This window comes from Cetorhinus maximus, chromosome 10, assembly GCF_964194155.1.
Source record: "Cetorhinus maximus chromosome 10, sCetMax3.hap1.1, whole genome shotgun sequence".
In the NCBI taxonomy this organism is placed as follows: domain Eukaryota; kingdom Metazoa; phylum Chordata; class Chondrichthyes; order Lamniformes; family Cetorhinidae; genus Cetorhinus; species Cetorhinus maximus.
Genome location: NC_135888.1, coordinates 47430206 through 47455442, shown reverse-complemented (window position 1 = coordinate 47455442; position 25237 = coordinate 47430206). Strand labels below are relative to the sequence as shown.

General features: G+C 43.8%; 1 protein-coding gene across 1 annotated transcript in view; it reads right to left on the bottom strand.

Moving 5' to 3' along the window:
• Window positions 1-2612: 2612 nt before the first annotated feature.
• Window positions 2613-25237, bottom strand: part of LOC144685664 (uncharacterized) — a 68078-nt gene continuing 45453 nt past the window's right edge. The window contains exons 7-9 of the mRNA XM_078550430.1: window positions 21203-21944; window positions 10665-10856; window positions 2613-3237 (exon numbers count right to left, since the gene is read on the bottom strand). Of these exons, the coding sequence (XP_078406556.1) occupies window positions 3028-3237; window positions 10665-10856; window positions 21203-21944 (1144 nt within the window). The 3' untranslated portion in view covers window positions 2613-3027. The remainder of the gene's footprint in view (window positions 3238-10664; window positions 10857-21202; window positions 21945-25237) is intronic.

The window sequence follows — 25237 nt, the reverse complement described above, 5'->3', positions numbered from 1 at the left end:
ATCATCGTCAACAAGAGCGGCCACTGAGAGAGAATGGTGAAAGAGACGGAAAGAGCAGCTGCTCAAGCCAACAATCTGCCACCACCTTTACTGGCAGACAACCGACGATCTCAATGTGGGAGACTCTGTAAGGCTAAGATGGGGCTCATAGGACATCTGCAAACACAAAACCAACACTGGCATTGTACTTCCGCCTAGCCATCCACAAGGAAGAATCATCCTTGACATGCCGGCTTGCCGATGATGACTCATTTAGTACCTCAGCCATGCCATCTGCCTCCGCAGGAGTATCTAATTATTTTTTTCCTGAATCAGTTCCTTTGATGACCCTTTTCCCCATACATTTATGTGTTTATAAAATACATTTTTGGGTTCCCTTTTATGTTGGTTGCTGTTCTGTTTTAGATGCAATTGGTAGTCTGAGTGTAGATTGCACTGAAAACTGCACTAGTTTTCTGAAGTGGTTTCGCTCAAGGTTGTTTGTATAATCACAAATATGAAATCTTTTATGAACCAGCGCAATTGGGCAGTGCAGTGTTTTTGAACATAATTACTTATTTTTTTGCATTAAAAATTATTGATAAAATATTTAAGAGTGATAAATCTGATGCAGTTTTATCAAAATACAGCTAGATATGAGTTTATCGCAAAAAAAAGCATAAATAATCAGTGTCTAATGCAGCACCTGTGACTAACCCAATTTTAAATAATTGAAAATGACTTAAAAAATTACACTGAACCATTTGCTAGTCTCATTGGTGCTTACAAGAATACTTTCAGTAAGTCATACATTTTTAAATATTTAAAAATGTTTCAAAGGTGTCTATCCAAGTCCTTGCACCTAACAAACCAGTTTCAGTTTAGGAGGCCCCTTGAAGGATTGTAAACAGGCACAATTAGCAGAAAGTCACAGTGGTGATGAATTCAAACTGAGGACATGGCCATTACAGTGGGCCAGGCCTGCTTCCAATTTGATCTTTTTAAACCAGCACAAGAAATCGCAGACACTCAATTTGCCCCAGACGTAACTTGTGCTTGAAATTCCTCAATTTTTTTGCAATAGTTTGGCTGATTCCAGACAAATTAACCAGCAGAAACTTTACCCCAAAATCTTTAGTCATCCAGGGAGCTCTGAATCTTCTATTCACCCTCTTGCAAGGTTAGTCATGTCCCTACCTCTAAACCAGAAGCTCTGGGTTCAAGTCCCGCCCCAAGACATGATGACCATGAAAGGTGAGTTTGTGGTGTGGCTAAACAGGTTGATCATTAACCTATAAGTCCTTCCAGTATGCCTATGGCAGACAGTAAGAGTGGGAGAGTCTCCTGGTCAGCCAGAACCATGTGGTATCTGCAGTGCAAACGCCTTCCTCACGTTAAAGTACTTCATGTGCAAGCTCTTGCACAGACTCTGTGGCAAGTGTCCTTCTCACTTTGAGGGACCGAGAGAGAGATTCACACTCTTCTCCCTTGCAAAAGTCATAAAAAGAGATGTATTTGATTCAGCACCCAGCCAATAAATTTAGGTTGCAGCAATGAAAATTCTAGCTTTGCAGCTCCTTGCTAGGCTCAATTTTGCTCATCTCATAATTGTCCTTTATTAGAGTAATATTTGTGCCTTTAACTCCCTGCATAATTTTACAACCTCACGCATATGTTCCACAATGACAGGGCCGATCACACTGATTTCAAAATCAAGCCCTTCTTTCATTACATTTCTCCAGGTGGTGTAGGGAAGAAGGCTGCAATTAGCATAAAGGCAAAATACTGTGGATGCTGGAAATCTGAAACAAAAACAAAAAATACTGGAAAAACTCAGCAGGCCTGACAGCATCTGTGGAGAGAGAGAGATAGAGATAACGTTTTGATTCCATATGACTCTTCTTCAGATCTAAAGGGAGGTAGAGATGTGGTGAAATATGTACTGATTAAGGGGAGTGGAACTGGTGAAGCTGGATAGAAGGCCAGCGATAGGTGGAGGCAAAGGAAAGATGGCAGAAGATGTCATAAACAAAAGGTCAAAGAGTTGTTAATGGTGGTTGTACTGGCTAAAGGAGGTGCTAATGGTGACATTAAGAAAGCAAAATGTGATAATGGCCAGACCAGGGTAAGCACTCCGGAAAGTGACAGATGGCACGAGTAGGGGTGGGGTGGGGGAAGAAAGATTGAAAATAGGCTAAAAGCTGGGGATAAAACAATGAATGAAAATGGAAATAAATTTAAAAAGTAATAATAATGAAAATAAGTGTTCATTGTTTCATTCCCAGCTTTTAGCCTATTTTCAATCTTTCTTCCCCCACCCTACCCCTACTCGTGCCATCTGTCACTTTCCGGAGTGCTTACCCTGGTCTGGCCATTATCACATTTTGCTTTCTTAATGTCACCATTAGCACCTCCTTTAGCCAGTACAACCACTATTAACAACTCTTTGACCTTTTGTTTATGACATCTCTCCTTTGCCTCCACCTATCGCTGGCCTTCTATCCAGCTTCACTGGTTCCACTCCCCTTAATCAGTATATATTTCACCACATCTCTACCTCCTTTTAGATCTGAAGAAGAGTCATACGGACTCGAAATGTTATCTCTGTCTCTCTCCACAGATGCTGTCAGACCTACTTTTCCAGCATTTTTTGTTTTCGCTGCAATTAACATCCTATGTGTGTCAGTATTGACCCCATCCCAGATACCTGCGCAATTGCTACAATTGGCGGTCTCTGCCAATCATTGGCAACCCAGGCTGCAGGCAGCCTCCCCTCCCACCATGTACATTAACTGTGTTACACATTCAGTCATCAAGGGAGGCCATTGCTTTCGGTTGGGGAATTGGTTGCTGAGTTTATTCAAATAGTCAGATCATTTTATGCCAGTGTCTGTGAGGTGCTGGGATCTGAGAGATTTTACCAGCATCTGTTAGATGAAGATATCTGTGTATGCAGGGGTTCTTGCTAAAAGACATCACGTCGCATATCAGCACTGTGTGCAGCATAAACAAGCACAGTGTGACACGCACATGTACAGATGCACAGTGTCAAGGCAATGGATCAATAAAAGGTAGGAAGAGGTCTTTGACTGCAGCTCTATGTCGATGCCGCACATTCTCCTCTTGTTCTTTTCTGATCTCCTGTGCAGATGAACGCAGTGCCACTTTCTGTGAAGCAGGTGTAGGCATGTCAAAGGGGATCTTAGCAGTACTGGGGGTTTGGGGCACTTTCACCTTCACCTTCTTTGGAGAGAAATCCTGTTTAAAGAAAAACATAATGAGTCAGGGAGAGAGGTGGAAATATTCAGCTTATCCTGAAGGTAAGTGATATACCTCTGATGACAGTGAGTTAGGAACAAGCAGTTAAGATGCATGGTTTGAAAGATGGCGTAGTAAAGATGGCGTAGTAAAGAAGGCCTCAGATTTTTAGAGTAGTGAAATAAATGTTAGGTAGGGTTGGGTTTCATCCAAAGCAAACCAGAACCATGGGCCTCTCAAAGAAGATAAAGAGCAGTGGACAAGGATTAAACTAAAGGATCAGAAAGCAATTCAGCATAGGAGGCTATTCACCACATCATGCCTGTTCTGGCTTTTTGTATGGGCTACGCAATTAGTCCCACTCCCTTGCTCTTTCCCCACAGCCTTGCAGATTTTCCTTTTCAAGTGTATATTCAATACCATTTCGAAAGTTGCCATTGAATCTGGCATTTCAGATGGTGCTTTCTAGGTCAGAACAACTTGCTGTGTAATAAATATTCTCATCTCCTTCTTGACGTTTTTTGCCAATTATTTTGAATGTGTGCTCTCTGGTTACCAAACCTCCTGTCGGTGGAAACAGTTTCTCCCCATCCACATGATCAAAATCCTTCATGAATTTGAATACTTCTATCAAATCTCCTCCACTTTTTTCTGCACTAGGAAGTGATCCTCCAGTGTCAGTCATGTCCCGAATATCAGTGATCCTCCAGTGTCAGACATATCCCCAATATCAGTGATCCTCCAGTGTCAGTCATATCCCCAATATCAGTGATCCTCCAGTGTCAGTCATATCCCCCAATATCAGTGATCCTCCAGTGTCAGTCATATCCCCAATATCAGTGATCCTCCAGTGTCAGTCATATCCCCAATAATAATGATCCTCCAGTGTCAGTCATATCCCCAATAATAATGATCCTCCAGTGTCAGTGATACCCCGAATAACAGTGATCCTCCAAATACAGTGACATTCCTGATAACATTGTTCTAGTGGCAATGCTATCATGATAACAGTGACCCCTCCAGTGGCACTGATATTCCTATTAACAGTGTTCTCCAATAGCAGTGACATCCCCATTAACAGTGACTCCCTAATGACAGTCATATCCCCAATAACAGTGACCCTCCAATAACAGTGTTATTCCCATTAATAGTGATCCTCCAGTGGAAATGACATCCCAATTAACAAGGACCCTACAGTGACAGTGATATCCCCAATAACAGTGACCCTCAAAATACAGTGATATTCTTGATAACAGTGATTCTCCAGTAGCAGTGATATCCCCAATAACAGTGATCCTCCAGTGGCAATTATATCCCCAATAACAGTGACCCCTCCAGTCGCATTGATATCCGTATTAATAGTGATTCCCCAATTGCAGTGACATCCCCATTGACTGAGCGCAATGGCAATGATATCCCCAGTAACAATGATCATCCAGTGGAAGTGAGATTGCCAGTAACAATGATCCTCCACTGTCAATGATATCCCCAATAACAGAGATCCTCTAGTATCAGTCATATCCCCAGTAACAGTGATCCTCAGTGGCAGTGATATCCGCAATAACAGTGATCCTCCAGTGTCAGTGATATCCCATTAACAGTATCCCTCCAATGACAGAGATATCTCCAATAACAGTGATCCTCTAATGACAGTGATATCCCTGATAACAGTGACCCTTCCAGTGGCAGCAATGTCCTCTCTGTTTTATTCATTCATGGGATGGGGGTGTCTCTGGCTAGGTGGCATTTATTCCCCATCTCTAGTTGCCCTTGAGAAGGTGGTGGTGAGCTGCCTTCTTGAGCTGCTGCAATCCATGTGGTGTAGGTATCTATCGTGCTGTTAGGGAGGGAGTTGCAGGATTTTGACCCAGCGACAGTGAAGGAACGGCAATATATTTCCAAGTCAGGATGGTGAATGACTTGGAGGGGAACGTCCAGGCAGTGATGTTTCCATGCATCTGCTGCCCTTGTTCTTCTAGATGGTTGTGGTCGTGGGTTTGGAAGGCACTGCCTAAAGAACCTTGGTGAATTCCTGCAGTGTATTTTGTAGATGGTACACACTGCTGTCACTGTGCGTCGGTGATGGAGGGAGTGAATGTTTGTGGATGTAGTGTCAATCAAGTGGACTGTTTTGTCCTGGATGGTGTCAAGCTTCTTGATTGTTGTTGGAGCTGCACTCATCCAGGCAAGTGGAGAGTATTCCATTACACTCCTGACTTGTGCCTTGTAGATGATGGATAGGCTTTGGGGAGTCAGGAGGTGAGTTACTAGCTGCAGGATTCCTAGCCTCTGACCTGCTGTTGTAGCCATAGTATTTATATGGCTAGTCCAGTTCAGTTTCTGGTCAATGGTAACCCCCAGGATGTTGATAGTGGGGGATTCAGAGATGGTAATGCTATTGGATGTCAAGGGGGAATGGCTAGATTCCCTCTTGTTGGTGATGGTCATTGCCTGACACTTGTGTGGCATGAATATTACTTGCCACTTGTCAGCCTAAGACTGGATATTGTCCAGTTCTTGCTGCATTTGCACCAGGGCTGTTTCAGTATCTGAGGAGTCGCGAATGGTGCTGAACATTGTGCTATCATCAGTGAACATCCCCACTTCTGACCTTATGATGGAAGGAAGGTCATTGATGAAGCAGCTGAAGATGGTTGGGCCGAGGACACTACCCTGAGGAACTCCTGCATTGATGTCCTGGAGCTGAGATGATTGACCCCCAACACCCAGAACCATCTTCCTTTGTGCTAGGTCTGACTCCAACCAGCGGAGAGTTTTCCCCCTGATTCCTATTAACTCCAGTTTTGCTAGGGTTCCTTCATGCCACACTCAGTCAAATACTGCCTTGATGTAAAGGGCAGTCACTCTCACCTCACCTCTAGAGTTCAGCTGTTTAGTCCATGTTTGGACCAAGGCTGTAATGAGGTCAGGAGCTGAGTGGCCCTGGTGGAACTCAAACTAAGCATCAGTGAGCAGGTTGTTGCTAAGCATGTGTCACTTGATAACACTGTTGATGACTCCCTTCCATCACTTTACTGATGATTGAGAGTAGACTGATGGGGCGGTAATTGGTCGGGTTGGATTTGTCTTGCTTTTTGTGTACAGGATATACCTGGGTAATTTTCCACGTTGCTGGGTAGATGCCAGTGTTGTAGCTGTACTGGAGCAGCTTGGCCAGGGGTGCAGCAAGTTCTGAAGCACAAGTCTTCAGTACTATTGCAGGAATATTGTCAGGACCCATAGCCTTTGCAGTATCCAGTGCATTCAGCCGTTTCTTGATATGATATAGAGTGACCCTATTGACAGTGATGTCCTCAATAACAGTGATCCTCCAAATAGAGTGATATTCCTGATAACATTGATCCACTAGTGGCAGTGATATCTCCAATAACAATAAACCTCCGATGGCAGTGATATATCCGATAACAGTGACTCCTCCAGTGGCAGTGATATCTCTATTAACAGTGATTCTCAAATGACAGTGACAACCCCATTGACAATGACCACAATGACAGTGATATCCCAATAACAGTGACCATCAGGTGGAAGTGATATCGCCAGTAACAATGATCCTCCAATGACAGTGATATCCCCGATATCAGTAATACTCCAGTGGAAGTGATATCCCCATTATCAGTGATCCTCCAGTGGCACTGATATTCCCAATAACAGTGATCCTTGATATTTCCAATAACAGTGATTCTCCAGTAGCAGTGATATCTCCAAAAATAGTGATCCTCCAGTAGCAGTGATATCCCCATTATCTGTGAGCCTCCAATGGCAGTGATATCCAGTGACCCTCCAACTACCGTGATATCTCTGATAACAGTAACCCTTCCACTGATGGTGATATCCCCATTAACAGTGACCCTCCAAGAGCAGTGATCCTCCAATAACAGTGCTATCCCCAATAATAATGATTGCTCCAGTGGCAGTGATATCTCTGATAACAGTGTTCCTCCAGTGGCAGTGATATCCACGATAGCAGTGATCCTCCAGTGGCAGTGACATCCCCAATATCAGTGATTTTCCAATGGCAGTGATGCCCCCATTAACAGTGATATTCCCAATAATAGTGATCCTCCAGTGTCAGTGATTACCCTAATAACAGTTATCGCCCAGTGGAAGTGATATCCCCAATAACAGAGATGCGGCAGTGACCATGTTATCCCAATAATAGTGACTCCTTCATTTCCAGCAATATCCCCAATAACAGTGATCCTCCAATGGCAGTGATATCCCCATCAATAGTGACCCTCCAGATAAAGTGATATCTCTGACAACAGGGACCCTTTCAGTGGCAGTGATACCCCATTAACAGTGATCCTCCAAACGCAGTGACATCCCCAATAAAAGTAATCCACCAATGACAGTGATATCCCCAATAACAGTGATTGCTGCAGTGGCAGTGATATCCCCATTAACAGTGATTCTCCAATGGCAGTGATATCCCAAATAATATTGTTCCTCCAAGGGCAGTAACACCCCAATAACAGAGGCTCCTCCAGTGACAGTGATATCCCCAATAATAGTGACCGCTCCAGTATCAGTGATATCCTCAATAACAGTTACCCTATAATGGCAGTGATATACTCATTATTTATGATCCTCCAGTGACAGTGATATGCCCATTATCAGTGATCCTTCAGTGTCAGTGATATCCCTGTTAACAATGATCCTCCAAAGACAGTGATATTCCCAATAACAGTGATACTCCAATGGCAGTGATGTTCCCAATAACAGTGATACCCTAGTGTCAGTGATATCCCTATCACAGTGTCATTGAGTCATAGAGGTCCACAGCACAGAAAAAGGCCCTTCGGCCCATCGAGTCTGCGCTGGTCAAACAAGTACCTAACTATTCTAATCCCATTTTCCAGCACTAGGTTCATAGCCTTGTATAACATGGCATCGCAAGTGCACATCCAAATACTTCTTAAATGTTATGAGGGTATCTGCCTCTACCACCCTTTCAGGCAGCGAGTTCCAGATTCCCAGCACCCTCTGGGTGAAAAAATTCTTCCTCACATCCCTTCTAAACCTCCTGCCCCTTACCTTAAATCTATGCCCCCTGGTTATTGATCCCTCCACCAAAGGGAAAAATTCCTTCCTGTCTACCCTATCTATGCCCCTCATCATTTTATACACCTCAATCATGTCCCCCCTCAATCTCCTCTGCTCCAGGAAAAATAACCCCAGTCTATCCAATCTCTCCTCATAACTAAAACTCTCCAGCCCAGGCAACATCCTGGTAAATCTCCTCTGCACTCTCTATTGTGCAATCACATCCTTCCTATAATGCAGATTCCAGGACTGCATGCAATACTCTAGCTGTGGCCTAACCAGCGTTTTATACAGTTTCAGAATAACCTCCCTGCTCTTATATTCCATGCCTCGGCTAATAAAGGCAAATATCCCATATGCCTTCTTAACCACCTAATCCACCTATCCCGCTACCTTAAGGGACCGGTGGACAAGCACACCAAGGTCCCTCTGATCGTCAGTGCTTCCCAGGGTCCTACCATTCATCATGTATTCCCTTGCCTTGTTTGTCCTGCCCAAGTGCATCACCTCACACTTATCCGGATTAAATTCCATTTGCCGCTGATCAGCCCATCTGACCAGCCCATCTATATCCTCCTGTAATCTCACTACTTACCATCCCACCAATTTTCGTGTCATCCGTGAACTTACTGATCAACCCTCTTGCATTCAAGTCTAAATCGTTTATATATTGCACAAACAGCAAGGGACCCAATACCGATCCCTGTGGAACCCCACTGGACATAGGCATCCAGTCACACAAACACCCCTCGACCATCACCCTCTGCTTCCTCCCACTCAGTAAATTTTGGATCCAATTTGCCAAATTACCTTGGATCCCATGGGCTCTTACCTTGATTATCAGTCTCCCATGCGGGACCTTATCAAAAGCCTTGCTGAAGTCCAAGTAGACTACGTCAAATGCATTGCCCTACATGCATCTACACACTTGGTCACCTCTTTGAAAAATTCAATCAAATTGGTCAGACAAGACCTCCCCTTAACAAAACCATGCTGACTGTCCTTAATTAATCCCTGCCTCTCCAAGTGTAGGTTAATTCTGTCCCTCAGAATTGCTTCCAATAGTTTCCCCACCACTGAGGTTAGACTGACTGGCCTGTACTTCCCTGGCTTATCCCTTCCTCCCTTCTTGAATAACGGTACCACATTGGCTGTCCTCCAGTCCTCTGGCACCTCTCCTGTGGCCAGAGGAGTATTGAAAATTATTGCCAGCGCCCCGGCTATCTCCTCCCTTGCCTCACTCAATACCTGGGATACATTTCATCCGGGCCTGGAGATTTATCTACTTTTAAGCCTGCCAGACCACTTAGAACCTCCTCCCATTCTATGCTAATTTCTTTAATTATATCACAGTCCTTCTGCCTGATTTCCATACCCACATCGTCCCTCTCACTTGTGAAGACTGACACAAAGTATTCATTTAGAACCCTACCTACGTCTTCCGGCTCCACACATAAATTCCCACTATGGTCCTTAATGGGCCCTACTCTTTCCCTAGTTATCCTCTTACTCTTAATGTACTTGTAAAATAACTTTGGATTTTCCTTTATTTTACCTGCCAATGTTTTTTCATGCCCCCTTTTTGCTCTCCTAATTTTCTTTTAAAGATCTCCTACACACTCTATACTCCTCTAGGGCTTCTGCTGTTTTGAGCCCTCAGTATCTGCCATAAGCCTCCCTTTTTCTCTTTATCCAATCCTGTATATCCCTCGACATCCAGGGTTCCCTGGATTTGTTGGTCCCACCCTTTATCTTTACTGGAATATGTTGGCCCTGTACTCTCCCTATTTTCTTCTTAAATGAGTCCCACTGCTCTGATGCAGATTTACCTAAAAGTAGCTGCTCCCAGTGCACTCTGGCCAAATCAGTGATCCTTCAATGACAGTGATATCCCCAATAACAGCGATCCTCCAGTAGAAGTGATATCCCATTATCAGTGATTCTCCAGTGGAAGTGATATCCCCAATAACAGTGACCCTCCAATTGCAATCTTTTTCCATTAATTAGTGACCTTCCAAATGCAATGATATTCCCGATAACAGTGACCTTCCAGTGGCAGTGAAATCCCCGATAATAGTGACCCTCAAAATGCAGTGATATTTCCAATAAAAGTGATCCACCAATGACAGTGATATCCCCTATAACAGTGACCCTCCGGTGGCAGATATATCCCCAATAGGGATGCTCAATTATATTAGCACCCCTGGTGAATCGTGTGGGTGCCACTGCCACAGGGGATGTCATAAGCAGTACTGGGGTAATCACTTTTATTGCTGGTGTCACTGTGATAGTGTGTAGATTCACTGCCCCTAACAGAGTGTTGATTGTTGAGGTCAGCCTATTGCTGCCATTTCGTATCATACCTGTCTCTTGTCTCCTCGATTCTCTGGTTTCCTCTCCAGTTCTGACAGAGCTTTCTTGTGCCACAGGTCTATGCGATGCATGTAAGCTTGCTGCTGAGAACGTAGAGAGTTTAATTTCTTTGCCAGATCATGCTTCACCCGCACTTCCTCTGGAGTTGGTTTGACAGTAAGCCAAGGAGCCTGCATCATGATCTGAGAGACGGGGACAAATAAGAGATTCAAAAAAAATGCACTCATCGCCCATGGAATAATGAACTAATCCTGTTGCAACCTGGTTGTGAAATGCTGACAGTGTTAGTGAGTGTGTCTGTTGTGTATCCATGGTGTAATATTGAGTGATAGGATTGGGGTAACAGCCCAGTTATCATGGGTGATGTAGCTGGAAGTCACCCAATGCCATATTACCCTAAATAAAACCACAAGAGGCCCGAGCTGTGTCAGGCATGGCTCAATTGGTAGCCCTCTTGCCTCTCAGTCAGGTGGCTGTGGGTTCAAGTCACATTCCAGGACTTGAGTACAATAATCTAAGCAGACATCACAATGCAATATTGTAGGTGTGCTGCACTATCAGAAGTGTTCGCCTCTAGATGAGATGTTAAACTGAGGCCCTATCTATCTTCTCAGGTAGATACAAAAGATCCCATGTCACTATTTCAAAGAGCAAAGGAGTCATCCCTGGTGCTCAGGCCAGTGTTTGTCCCTCAATATCACAAAAAAAGATTGCTGCATTACTGATTGTGGGAATTTGCTGTGAACAAATTAGCCACCATGTCATTACAACAGTGACTACACTTAAAACAAAAGTACTTAATTGGCTGTAAAATGCTTTGGGATGTCCTGTGGTCATGAAAGGCGTTATAAATATATAAGTCTTCCTTGTTCCTGACACCAGTGAGATGGAGGACAAATGTTTGAAGCTATAACATCCTTCAAGTTATATCTCTGCCTAAGATTTTGTGACCATGGAGGAGGAGCTCTGAGGGTGAGTAAATCAGGTGAGTAAACAACAAGTAATTTCTTTCTCTAACAGCCTTCAATCTGAGAATACAAGGGTAAGGGAGCATGAGGCAATTGGTGTGAAACTGATGAGCTTTTTTTACCAAATCAGTGACAAGCCTTAAGTTTAGTTAGTTGCCTAATAAATAGAGGCACGGCAGGGTACCTCAGGCCTGTTGAATGCACACCCTCTGCCATGTAGAAGCTACTTGTAATGTAGGCAATCATATGTGCAGGAAGTGTCCTCAACAGAAGGAGATTGAATTCCGGGTTTCGGAGCTCAAGCAACAACTGTCATCACTGTGGTGTATCTGCAAGGTTGAGAACTCTGTGGATAGCACATTTCTGCCGGTGGTCACCTTGCATATTAAGCTCTATATTTTTCCATATCCTATCATTTATTGAGCATGCCTTGTTTGCCCTCAACAAATACATGTCCACGATCCCAGAAGGTAGCAGAGTAGGTAGATAATGTGGTTAAGAAGACATATGGATACTTTCCTTTATTAACCAAGAGCAGAGAGTTTATGCTAGAAGTGTATTAAACACTGGTGAAACTACAGCTAGAGTACTACATACCTTTCTGGTCATGGCATTATAGAAAGGATTTGATTGCACTAGAGAGGATACAGAGGAGATTTACCAGGATGTTGGCAAGAATGGAAAATTTTAGCTAAGAGGCAAGATTGAATCGGCTGGGATTGTTTTCTTTGGAACAAAACTGGCTCTAAACTACAGGCAAATTGAGACAGAGGGGGAGGCGCTGCTAAATATGGAGGGTAACACAGTGAAACAGAGGAGTATGAGAACATTGGATTTGGAGGTAACACAATTAGACAGAGGGTGGAGGAATCACCAGGAGTGAAGATAACACAATGAGACAGATGAGGGACAGTGGAAGGGTCTACAGTAGGTAATGGGAGAGTGTATCCTGTTTGTGCTGTAACAGGAGAAGGGATTCCATTTGTGTTGTGAAGGGAGACTGGATTTGTCTGTATTGTGATAGGGAAGTAGATTATGCATATGTTGCAAAAGAGAGTGGAACCTGTCAAGTATTGTAAAAGGAGAGTGGATCCAGTCTTGTGCTGTAATGGGAGAGTGGATTCTGATTGTTGTAATGCGAGAATGGATTATGCATGCCTTAAAATGGAAGAAGTGATACTTTGAGTGTTACAATGTGTAAGTGGATCCTGTCTTCCATTGTATTGAGGAATGGAGCCTAACTGTGCTATAATGAAATAGTAGATCTTGTCTGTATTGAATCGGAACGGTGGATCCTACCTGTGCTGTAACTGGTGAGTGGATCCTGCCAGTGTTGTAATGGCCTCCACAGCTGGCCATCAGTTCTTCAATGCTCCTAGCTGACTCTACCCTGCCTATGTTAACTTATCCTACCATGGGACTTCTTACTTTAACTCCGACTCTAAGCTATTGTCTCCTCTCTATTCCCCATTTATTACCAGGAGTATCCTAATCTTGCATATTGCCTATTTGTAATTTGAGCTTTCCTGTGCCCATTTGCATGTGGGTTTTGGCTGCTGTCCAAGTCCATCACTCCTATTTCCCCGTTTTTTTCTGCTTTTCTCTTTTTCCCTCCAATGCTGCACTTTCCTGTTATAATGCTTGTTTTAATTTCTCCCCCCTTTTACCCTCCTAAATTCCCATCTCAGCTCTTCAGCTATCTCTGTCCCAGGCTTAACTCCATTTCAGTCACCCTCTGTGACTCTCTTGGCCTCCTTTAAAGGGCCCATCGAGGCACCTTCTTATAAGCAGCGACCTCAACTGCCCCATCCTATTCTCACCAAACTTACTGCCCAGTACAATCACTGGGAGTTAATTTTTCTTCCCTCCTTTTCATCCCATTCACCAGTCCCAATGGAGACTCATTGGACTCTTCCAGTGCATCAGCTATCACATCTCCATATCTCCCTCCTTTCATTTGTGAATAAGGTCCGCGCCATCCATGAATTTATTGAGAATGATAGCATTGGCATCATATCCTTTAGGGAAACTTGGCTGAGGGATGACGATGCCTTCAGTATAAATGAAGCTTGCCGGGTTGGCTATAGCTGCAACTTCTTGCCCCACTCAGACTGTTGTGGGCCATGTGGCTCTTATCACTAAATCCATGGTCTGTCCTCTTAATCCTTTTGCATCTTCTCCTCTTTTGAGCATCTCACCTTGTTGTTGCATCATCTCCAAGACAGACTATTTTCATCTCCGTAACATTGCCTGATTCCGCCCCTGTCTCAGCTCACCTGCCTCATCCATGCCTTTATTTAACTCTAGACTTGATTATTCCAATGCACTCCTGGCTGGTCTCCCAACTTCCACCCTCCATCAGCTCAAGTTCATCAAAAACTCTACAGCCCATAACCTAACAGGCACCAAGTTTTGTTCAGATGTCACCATTGGGCTCGCTGATCTACAATGTCTCCCAAATTGGCAACACATCAAATTTTAAATTCCCATCCTTGTTCTCAAATCCCACCTGGCCTTTCCCCTTCCTATCTCTGTAATCTCATTCTAGTCTCATTTAGTCTCATCTAACCCTCCAAGATATCTGCTTTCCTCTAATTCAGGCCTCTTGAGGACCCAAATTTTAATAATTCCAGCATTAGTGACCATACCTCCACCTGTCAAGGTGCTAACCTCTGGAATTCGCTCCTTAAATCCCTCCATCCTCCTATCTCTTTTCCATCCTTTATGATGCTTTAAAGCTTACATCTTTGACCAAGCTATTGGTCATCTGCCCTAATGTCATCTTATGTGTTTACTGTCATTTATTCTTTGATAATGTTTCCTGTGATGCCTGAGGTGTTTCATTACATTAAAGACACTATATAATTACACGTTGTTGTGGTTCCACTCCTCTTGCCTCTCCTTTTAAATCCTTGTTCTCTACACCCAGCAGCGACACGTTACATTTCTCACCAAGAGATCTTCATTTTTCCTTCCTCAGCCTCTGTACGGAACAACTTTCTCATCCTTGATGATTTCAAACTGTCTGATTATCATGCTCTCTCTCCTCTAAGTTAAATGCCCTCCTCTCCTCCATTAATCTCTCTTTCCATATAAACACCCACACCATTTTCAAGGCCAGCCCCTTGATCTTTCTATCTCAAATGTTCTTGCTACTCCCATCATGTCAATCACAGATAAGGCTATCTCTGATAATGCCCCTGTATCGCCCTCCGCCCACATACTTTTCCCCTTTTCCCCTCCCAAACCACTTCCTTCTGTGTCCACCCCTGGAGAAAACTCTCCCCATTAAAACTACAGTTTTAAATTCCCAATTCTGGCCCACCATGCACTATGATATTTCTACAGATACCAATCTGCTTAATCACACTCTCACCATCACCTTTGCTGACCTAGAACCCATTAAAACATTACTTCCTCTCACCCTCGTCATTCCTCCAGTACAGCACTCATCTCCCCTTAAGTCCAAGGACATGGGTTTAAATGTTTATGGTGGACAACTTACTGCATTCCAGTACAGCTACAACACTGGCACCTACCCGGCAATGTGAAAAATTGCTCAGGTATGTCCTGTACACAAAAAACAGGACAAATCAACTCCATCAATTACAAATCTACTCTCGATCATCAGTAAAGTCATCAACAGTGCTATCAAGTGGGACTTGCTTAGCAATAACCTGCACAGTTTGGGTTCCACCAGGGTCACTCAGCTCCTCATTACAGCCTTGGCTCAAACACAGGCAAAAGAGCTGAGCTCCAGAGGTGAGGTGAGAGTGACTTGACACCCCCACCCCCTCAAAGCCTGTCCACCATCTACAAGGCACAAGTTTATTCATTTATTCACAGGATGTGGGCATCACTGGCTAAACCAGCATTTATTGTCCTGTCCATCCCTAATTGCCCTTGCTCAGACACATTGCTGTGGGTCTGGAGTCACATGTAGGCTAAACCAGGTGAGGATGGCAGATTTCCTTCCCTAAAGGACATTAGTCAACCAGATGGGTTTTTATGACAATCAATAATGGTTTCATGGTCATCATTAGACTTTTAATTCCAGGTTTTTTTTTTATTGAATTCAAATTTCGCCATCTGCCGTGGTGGGATTTGAATCTGGGTCCCTCAGAGCATTATCCCAGATCCCTGGAATATGAGTCCAGTGACAATACCACGACGCCACCGCCTCCCTTATTTTCATCCCCAAGTATGGATTGTGATGGAATACTCTCCACTTGCTTAGATGGTCCAGCTCAAACAACGCTCAAGAAGCTTGACACCATCCAGGACAAAACAGCCCGCTTGATTGACACCCCATCCACAAACATTCACTCCCTCCACCATAGTAGCAGCAGTGTGTACCATCTACAAGATGAACTGCAGGAACTCATCGAGCCTCCTTAGATAACACCATCCAAACCCACGACCACTGCCATCTAGAAGGACAAGGGCAGCAGGCACATGGGAACACCACCAACTGGAAGTTCCCCTCCAAGTCACAGACCATCCTGACTTGGAAATATATCGCCGTTCCTTCATTGTCACTGGGTCAAAATCCTGGAACTCCCTCCCTAACAGCACTGTGGGTGTACCCACATCACATGGACTACAGTGGTTCAAGAAGGCAGCTCACCACCGCCTTCTCAAGGCCAATTAGGGATGGGCAATAAAAGCTGCCTAGCCAGTGACACCCACATCCCGTGTGCGAATAAAGAAAAAAAGAAATTTTCTCCAACTAAATATTTGGAAGACATTGGAAAGCTAATTTCTTTGGTTCTGCCTCATCAACAAACTCCATTCCCTGGTCTCTATCCCTCACCCTGGTAAGTGTCTGTAGTGAAACCAGACAAGTTTAGACCTTGATGTTGTCTCTGACCTCAAGAGGAGTTTCTGACCTCATGGGCAGAATTTTATGTTCTCCCGCTGGCAGGTTTGCAGGCAGTGGCGGGGCTGGGGATGACCACAAAATTTCTCAGATGGCCTTCCCACCGGCCTCCCTCCCACCTCTAACCCTCCACAATTTTACACTTGGGCCAGCCCATCCGCTCTTGTCCCAAATGAGGGCCTTAAGTGGCCATTGAATGACCATTTAAGGGCCGTTTCCCACTCAGTCTCAAATTTCAGGCTGGGGGAAGGAGTTCAGGGGTGGGGGAATACCTGAAAATTTACCGTATTGAGGCCTTGGGCAGGAAGTACGGTGTGGGGGGAATGGGTGCCACCATCAGCAGCTTATTTTTAACTTCAGCCCCCCCACCCCCACCCCCACCCCCACCCAACCCAGAGGTCCGACCTCTGCAGGTCGAACCTCAATGCCAGCCTCTCTACCAACACCCCCACCCTCCTCTGCCCACTGCCCTGGGCCTCACCTCCATTCCCGCCCTGAGACCCACAAAACTTAAAGGTTCTGGAATCCGCAACTTCGGCTCTGGGAACAGCTTGCAGTCCCAGTCCTGTTCATTGCAGCTTCTGGCACTGCAGGGACTAGAGAGCTGTTGGCCAGTCAGATTAGCCAGCAACTCTCTGAAGGGGGACTTCGTCCCAAGTGAGGGACGGAAGTCCCACCTTCAGCCAATTAGCGCTTGTTGGACTGTGAAATGGCTGTAGGGCCGGCATTATCGGCAGGGATGTGTTCTCTGCCAACTCGTCAGCAGGAAGGGAAACCCCCCTATCTTAAAAATCCTGGCCCATGTCTGTTACAGAGCGTAACATCACCCAACTCTGGCCATGCCTCAGCTATTCTGTTGCTGCAAACCTCATCCATGCTTTTTGATTATTCCGATGCAATCCTGCTTAATCTCCTATCTTCCTCCCTCCCTAAACTTGAGCTCATTCAAAACTCTGAGCACAGCTTTGGTGGCTAAACAGGATTTAGTGCTAGTTAAGACACGGGCTACATAGACCTACAGTGCTTCCTGATATGGCAACACCTCACTGTTATAACTGTCATCCTCCATGGTCTCACCTCTTCCTAACTGTGTAACCTGATCCAGCCCACGCCTCTTGAGCATCCCTGATTTTAAAGACTCAACAATTGATGGCCATGTTTTCAGCTGCCTCAGTGTTTAGCTCTGGAATTCCTTTCCTAAAATTCCTTGCATCTCTACTTCTGTCTCCTGCTTTAAGTTCTTCCTTGAAATCTATGTTTTTGACCAAAGTTGTTATTTTTTGCTAACTTCACTCCTGTGAAGTGCCTTGGGGCATTTTACCACATTAATGGTTGGTATAAATGCTATTGTTGGGAGAGCATATCGCAAATGTGATGTAATGGGAGAGTGGATCCTGTTGGTGTTGCTATAATGAAAGAGTAATGCATAGTTACTTGGTAATTACAGAACAGATACAGACCATTCAGCCCAACAGGTCTATACTGGTGTTTATGCACCACACAAGCCTCTTCCTATCTTCTTCGACTCTATCAGTATATTCTTCATTTTCTTTCTCCCTCATGTTTAATGAGCTTCCTCTTAAATGCATCGATGCTATTTGCCTCAACTATTCCAAGTGGTAGCTAGTTCCACATTCTAACCATTCTCTGAATAGAGACATTTCTGCCTAATTCTTCATTGGATTTATTAATGTCTGTTAAATTTATGGCCCCTAATTTTGGATTCCCCCATGGCTGGAACATCCAGCTATCAATTCCCTTCATTATTTTAAAGAACTTTCAACCTTCTCTTATCTCAAGAAAGATCAAGCTCCAGTCTCTGCAATCTATCCTGATAGTTATAACCTCTCAGTTCCTGTATTACTCTCGTGAATCTGTTTTGCACCTTCTCCAGTGCTCCTGTGTGTTTTTTCATAATATGGATACCAGATTTGTAGCATGACCAGGAGTTGTATATAAATTTCATATAAATTAGTGTTTTAAAATTGTACTGTTCTATGTTACGGCTTTTTTATGGCTTTGTTAATCTGCATTGCTACTTTTAATGATTTGTGAATCTGTACCCCTAGATCCCTTTGCTCCTTTACCTCAGTTAGGTTCTTATTTTCTAAGGCATGAGTGGTCTTCTAATTTCTCTTACAAAAATACATTACCTCGCATTTAACTATATTGAAATGCATTTACACCTATTATTAATGTCCTCCTGTATTCAATCACATTTTTTCACAGTATTAACTATTTTGTATTGTCTGCAACATTGAAATTTTACTTCTGGCTCCTGGATCCAGATAGTTTATGGAAATGGTAAACAGAAATGGTCCCAGCACCAATCCCTGTGGAACACAATTTTTGACCTTTTGCTAGTCTAAATAACTACCCTCTGCTTTTCATTTTGTGATCAGCCACATGTTCTGACCTTAGACATGAGTCTAAAATCCCAAAATATTCAAATACCATCTACTACATTACACTTATCTACTCTTTCAGTTACTCTTCGAAGAGTTTAACAGGGCTGATTAAGCATGATCCTCCCTTTGGAATCTGTGCTCACTACTCTTTATTATTATTTTATTTATTAAATGTTTTTCTATTACAATTTTAATTAAAGGCCCCATCATCTTTCCTGTCGCCAACATTAAACTAACTGGTCCATTGTTCCCTAGACTTGTTCTTTCTCCTTTTTAAAATTTAGGAATAATATTAGCCTTCCACCAGTCCTCTGGCACAATGCCCTTTTCTACCTCAAAACAAAAATAAAAATACCTGGAAAAACTCAGCAGGTCTGGCAGCATCTGCGGAGAGGAACACAGTTAACGTTTTGAGTCCGTATGACTCTTCAATAGAACTAAGTAAAAATAGAAGAGCCTTTTCTACCTGTTAGGGCCTCTGCTTTCTCATCCTTTGCTTCTTTTGATATGCTTGGCTGCAATCCATTCGAACCAGAGAATTTAACCTTCCAGAGTTTAGCAATTATCTCCCCTCCAACCCACCCCTTCTATCTTAAATATCTCTTTTTTCAAATGTCACGTCTACAATGCCAGTCTCCCTGGTAAATAATGAGGCAAAGTAATTATTTGATATTTCTGCCATTTGACTGCCACTACCTGTGAGTTTATCTTGTGCAACCCTTAGTGGCTTCTATCTATTCCTATCTTAATTTTCCTTGTCTTAATTTTGTGACTGTAGAATATTATCGCTTTTCATATTCTTTGATAATTCAATTCCGAAGTTCTTCCTTTCTTTCCTATTTTTTGACTTATTCCTGATCTCTTTGCCATTTTTCCTGTCCAGGTTGTTTATGTATATTTTTTTCCTTTAGATACAGTTTAGCCCATATCTCTTTATCCATTCACAGTGTGTCATCAGCTCGTTCTTGTCTTTTAAAGAATGTATTTTTCCTGAACTGTGTTGATCATTCTTCCATAAGTTTCCTACTCTACTGCTGTTCAATCCCTTTGTTTATATTTTTTCCCAGTTTACCTCCCCCAGTTTCACTCTCATCTCTCTCAAAATTAGACTTTCCCTTGTGTCTTTGTTCTACTTATAACTTTCTCAATCATGATCTTAAACATTACTGGCCTGGATTTTGCGGTACTAATGATGTTGAAACTGTCAATATTCACCGTCCTTATTCCTCTGAAACTGTCAGCAAGATCTGGAGCTCACATGTGCAGTTAAATATGGAAATCCAGAAGATGCTGTTAGTGATTCTGTGCTTCTCCAGAGGGTTTACTGTTGAAGTACCACCCCCCCGCCCAACAACCTACTATCAATTAGAAATTGCTGGACTAACAAGACCTTGCCCTTTTACATTATCTGTCGCGCTGCAAAAACCCTTGAAAATGTGACAGCTTAGTAAAGGAATCTAACTGGGTTTTTAACAATGTATTATGCTCATAATTATTGATGAGCAGCCTCACTGACCCCAAAAACTAATTTTTTATTTGTGGAATGTTAAATTTCTCAATTATGAGGGAAAAAAGCACCTATTTTTAATTTTTTATAAGTTTGATTATGATATTTCAGCTTCTATCTTAATCCCATGTGTATGATGTTCCCATCATTTATTTCACTCTCTGTAAAATTTACCGAAAAGTGAAGGATAATTAGTGCATTTTACTTCCTGGCTTGCTGTCTATAAGAATTCAGTGTGAATTAGCTGCTTACCCTGCTTGATGACATCACTGTTGCTGGATGCCTGGAGATCTCCTTGACTTGGCACCAGATTCAAACTAACATCAGGAATGGGAAATCTATGCTACAGAGATCTTTATGTGTAGCTTCTCTCGAGGTCAGCGGCGAGCACTGTTCAGTCGCCACTGACCTCAAAATCCAAACCATTATGTTGTGATTGGTGTTGCCTAGATGCTTCCCTACACTTCTCTTATCTGCTCTGGCTAACTTCCTATATCACTAGATCCAGCAGTGACTCTTCACTTGTTGGGCTTCATACATACTGGGTAAGAAAGAGGTCCCGTGCACACTGTAAAAACTCAGTTCCCTTTTTCTCTTGCACTACCTTTTCTTGCCAGTTTACTTGGGGGTAGTTGAAACCTCCCATGATAATTATTCTATGTCCAATGATTATTATTCTATGTAAATGTCTATGGATTTTGTTTATGTTGTAATTGGAGAATGGATTCTGCCCAGTGTTCATTTTCTCTGGTGTGTCGATCTTTACCTGGCGTCTCAGCACCAGCAATGGATTCAGGGTGCTTAGACGGACTTTTGATTTTCCAGACGGACATGCTGTTGTCTCATGGCCTGCTGTGGTTTCCTGAGTATCCGGTTCAGTTTGTTTATCACTCAGTACTGAGGCTTCCTGCAGACAATGTTTAGTTCTCTTGTTTCTTGCTGCTGCAGTTTCCAGGGGGCCCTGGCTATTTTTCTTGTTTCTTGCTGCTGTGGTTTTTTGAGGGCCATGTCTATTTTTCTTATCTCTCATGGTATCTACTGAACTTTCCTGAGGACCCTGTCTAGATTTCTTATCTTTTGCAAAATCTACCGAACTTTCCTGAAGATCCTGTCTGGTTTTCTTGTCTCTCCCAGGATCGACCAAACTTTCTGGAATACCCTGTCTGGTTTTCTTGTCCCTCATGGTGTCTGCTGAAGTTTCCTGAGGATCCTGTCTGGATTGTTCATCTGCCTGTGCCAAAGCTTCCTGAGGATCGTGCCTGGATTGCACTTCTCTCAATGCTGAGGTTTCCTGAGGGTCCTGCCTGGATTCCTCTACTCCTGGTCTTGATGTTTCCTGAAGATCCTGTTTGGATTGTTCCTCTCCCTGTGCCGAAGTTTTCGGAGGTTCCTGGTCTCTCATGCTGTTTGAGGAGTTTTGTTGAGGGTCCGGTTTAGAGAGTGCAATGCTCTGTAACGGTTGTGGGCGCAGGGCTAAGAAGAGGTTGAGACTCCCCAGCAGCAGTGACCTGTGGAATAGATCAGATTCCATAGTTGGACTGGATAGTTGGACATAAGCTGGATGTTTCTCACTGTTTCAATGTTCTGATTCCCAAACTGGGACTGCCAGGCCTCTGCACCTGAACCTTAATTTCATGACAATCAGCAAAGGCCATCACTGGTGATGCAACGAGGGGGCAATAACAAGATCACCCCCTCACTTGATACTAAACTTGCAGCTTGAATGGCCACAAGATATGGTTGAACCCATCAGATGTCTGTTGAGGCCCCATCTAGAAAACTTCATTCAATTCTGGGCACTGCACCTCAGGAAGATCATATTGGCCTTGGGAGAGGGTGAAGCGCAGATTCACCAGAATGATATCAGGACTTAAAGGGTTCATTTGTGGCATCAGATTACATATATTAGGTTTGTATTCCCTTGGGTATGGAAGATTAAAGGGTAAATTAAGATAGTTAACAAATTTTGCAGGGTAGACACAGAGAAGCCATTTTGCAGGAGTTCAGAACAACTTGAAATTAGAGCCAGGCTGTACAGGGGTGATGTCAGGAAGCATTTCTTCACACAAAGCAGCCCACGTGATTGGCACCCCAACCACAAATATTCACTCCTCCGCCACTAACGCATAATAGCAGCAGTGTGTACTATCTAAAAGATGCACTGCAAGGGGAGGCGATGGCATAGTGATATTGTCGCTAGACTAGTAATCCAGAGACCCTAGGGTAATGCTCTGGGGACCTGGGTTTGAATTCCACCACAGAAGATGGTGGAATTTGAATTCAATAAAAAATCTGGAATTAAAAGTCTAATGATGACCATTGTCAATTATTATAAAAACCCAAGTGACTCCAGACCCACAGCAATGTGGTTGACTCTTAAATGCCCTCTGAACTAGGGCAATTAGGGATGGGTAATAAATGCTGGCCTGGCCAGCGACGCCCACATCCCATGAATGAATGAAAAAAGAACTCACCAAGGCTCCTTAGACAGTACTTCCAAACCCACAGCCATTACCAACTAGAAGGACAAGGACAGTAGACACATGGGAACACCACCACTTGAAGGTTCCCCTTCAAGTCACTCACCATCCTGACTTGGAAATATATTGCCGTTCCTTCACTGTCGCTGAGTCAAAATCCTGGAACTCCCTTCCTAACAGCACTGTGGATGTTCCTACACCACAGGGATTGCAGAAAATCAAGATGGCAGCTCACCACCACCTTCTCAAGGATAATTAAGTATGGACAATAAATGCTGGCCTAGCCAGCGATGCCCACATCCCATGAATGAATAAAAAAAACAAAGTATAGTGGAAATTTTGAAATCTACTTCCTCAAAAAGTTGCTGAGTCTGGGGGTAAATTGAAAACTTCAAAATGGAGATTGATAGATTTTTCTTGTTAAGCAAGAGTATTAAGGGTCATGGAACCAAGGAAGGTAGATGGCATTTAGATATAGATCAGCCAAGGTATAATGGAATGGTGAAACAATCTCAAAGGGTTGATGACCTACTCCTCTCCTCTCATCTCTGGTCTGTTACTTGACTGGTAGTTCCTGGGCACACCATCTGGGTTACACAGTTGGAGCCATGTCCTGAATATTGGCACACCAGCAGTGCTTCAATGGATAAAGCGATTAGGAAGTTTGGTCATTTTGGCCTCACTGTGTCAATGGACAATAGAATCCCATGAATCCAAAGCTGTCCTTGGCCATTCTTGGCATACACATTCACCAATGGTGACTGGATTGCAGCTAAGATCATGAACCTGGTCTGATTGGAGCAGGAACAGGCTGTTCAGCCTTTGAACCTGTCCCACCATTCAATTACATCAAGTCTGATCATCCACCACAACTCCATTCACCCATCTTTAATGCATATCCCTCGCTTACCCGGCCTAACAAAAATCTCTAAATTACATTCAACCCAGCATCCAGAACTTTCTGGAGGGAGATAGTTCCAGAGTTCCATTACCCTTTGTGTGAAACATTGCTTTTTGTCATCAGCACTAAACAGCCTAGCTTTAATTCTAAGATCATTCCCCTTTATTCTGGACACCCTCACCAGAAGAAATAATTCCTCTCTATTTACCCTAGCAATGCCTTTAATCATTTTAAACACCTCAATTACATTGGCCCTTACTCTCAAAGGAATATAAACCTATGCAACATGTCCTCATTATTTAATCGCACAGCTCTGGTATCATTCTGCTGAATTTGCACTGCAGCCTGCCCAGGTTCATATCTTTCCTGAGATTCAACTCTATTTATTTATTTCCACTATCTTTCGGGGATACCTTGGCTAGCTGTAACTTCCCCATCATTGTCCCAGCCACGATTCAGTGTAGAACAGGAATTAAACCTGGGGCCTTGTGCCCCATATGGCTGTGCGCTACACTGACAGTGCACTCATTAAGCACACTATTGGGTTAATGATTTTGAGTAGAGATGGCGATCCTAACGGTCCAAAGCTGGAGGAGGTGGGAGGCACCCTGATGTAAGTGCCCCCCCACTGACCCTGTCAAAGTTCATGGTGTCAAGAACTGGGAGCAAATAGACACGGGTTGGTGTCAGTACCCAACCCTGGAAAGGTGAAAATTCTGTTCCAGATATAGTAAGAAGGGATTTAGAGCCCCGAACTTCAGGGTTAGGGCCCTGGTCCGGGCCTGGAGCCCCAAGATAGGTCCACATCCACTGATCATCAGTGAGGCACACATGGTGACATCAGCTGCCCCTGTGAAGACTCTGCAGAAGGTTCTCACTCAGTGTCACCGAGCGCATCAACTCCTGAATTAGGGAGTCTCCATGCTCCCCTCCCACTCATGGCCTTTTCAGGGTGACTGAAGGCTCTACTCACCCAGACCTATTCTGGGGATGTGCAGTTAAGGTTTAGGACTGGGAGCGCTGGATTCCAGCAGACCAGCACAGATTGCTAGCCCTGCTATGTCTATCTTTTATAGCGTAACTGAGTTTGAACCAAGGCCCCCATGACTGACACTCTCAGTCCTCCTCTCTACATTCATCACCTCCCCACCTCCGTTCGATGGGCAAGGCAGTGGACCCACAGTGTCTCTCATGCTCCTGCTATTGCTTTGTAGTGTGAACCATGAGTAGATAGTCAAGAGTGACCTAAGGGCATTTCTCTATTTGCCTCTGATTGACGGAATGGTTGAGATCAGTGACAGATTGTGTGGGGAGCTAGATGCGGATGGCTCTGCCCTGCAGTTCACTGACTACAACCAGAACTGTCAACAGAAAGTGCCAGTCTGCCCACATAGGAGCCAACCAACCGCCCCCAACCCTT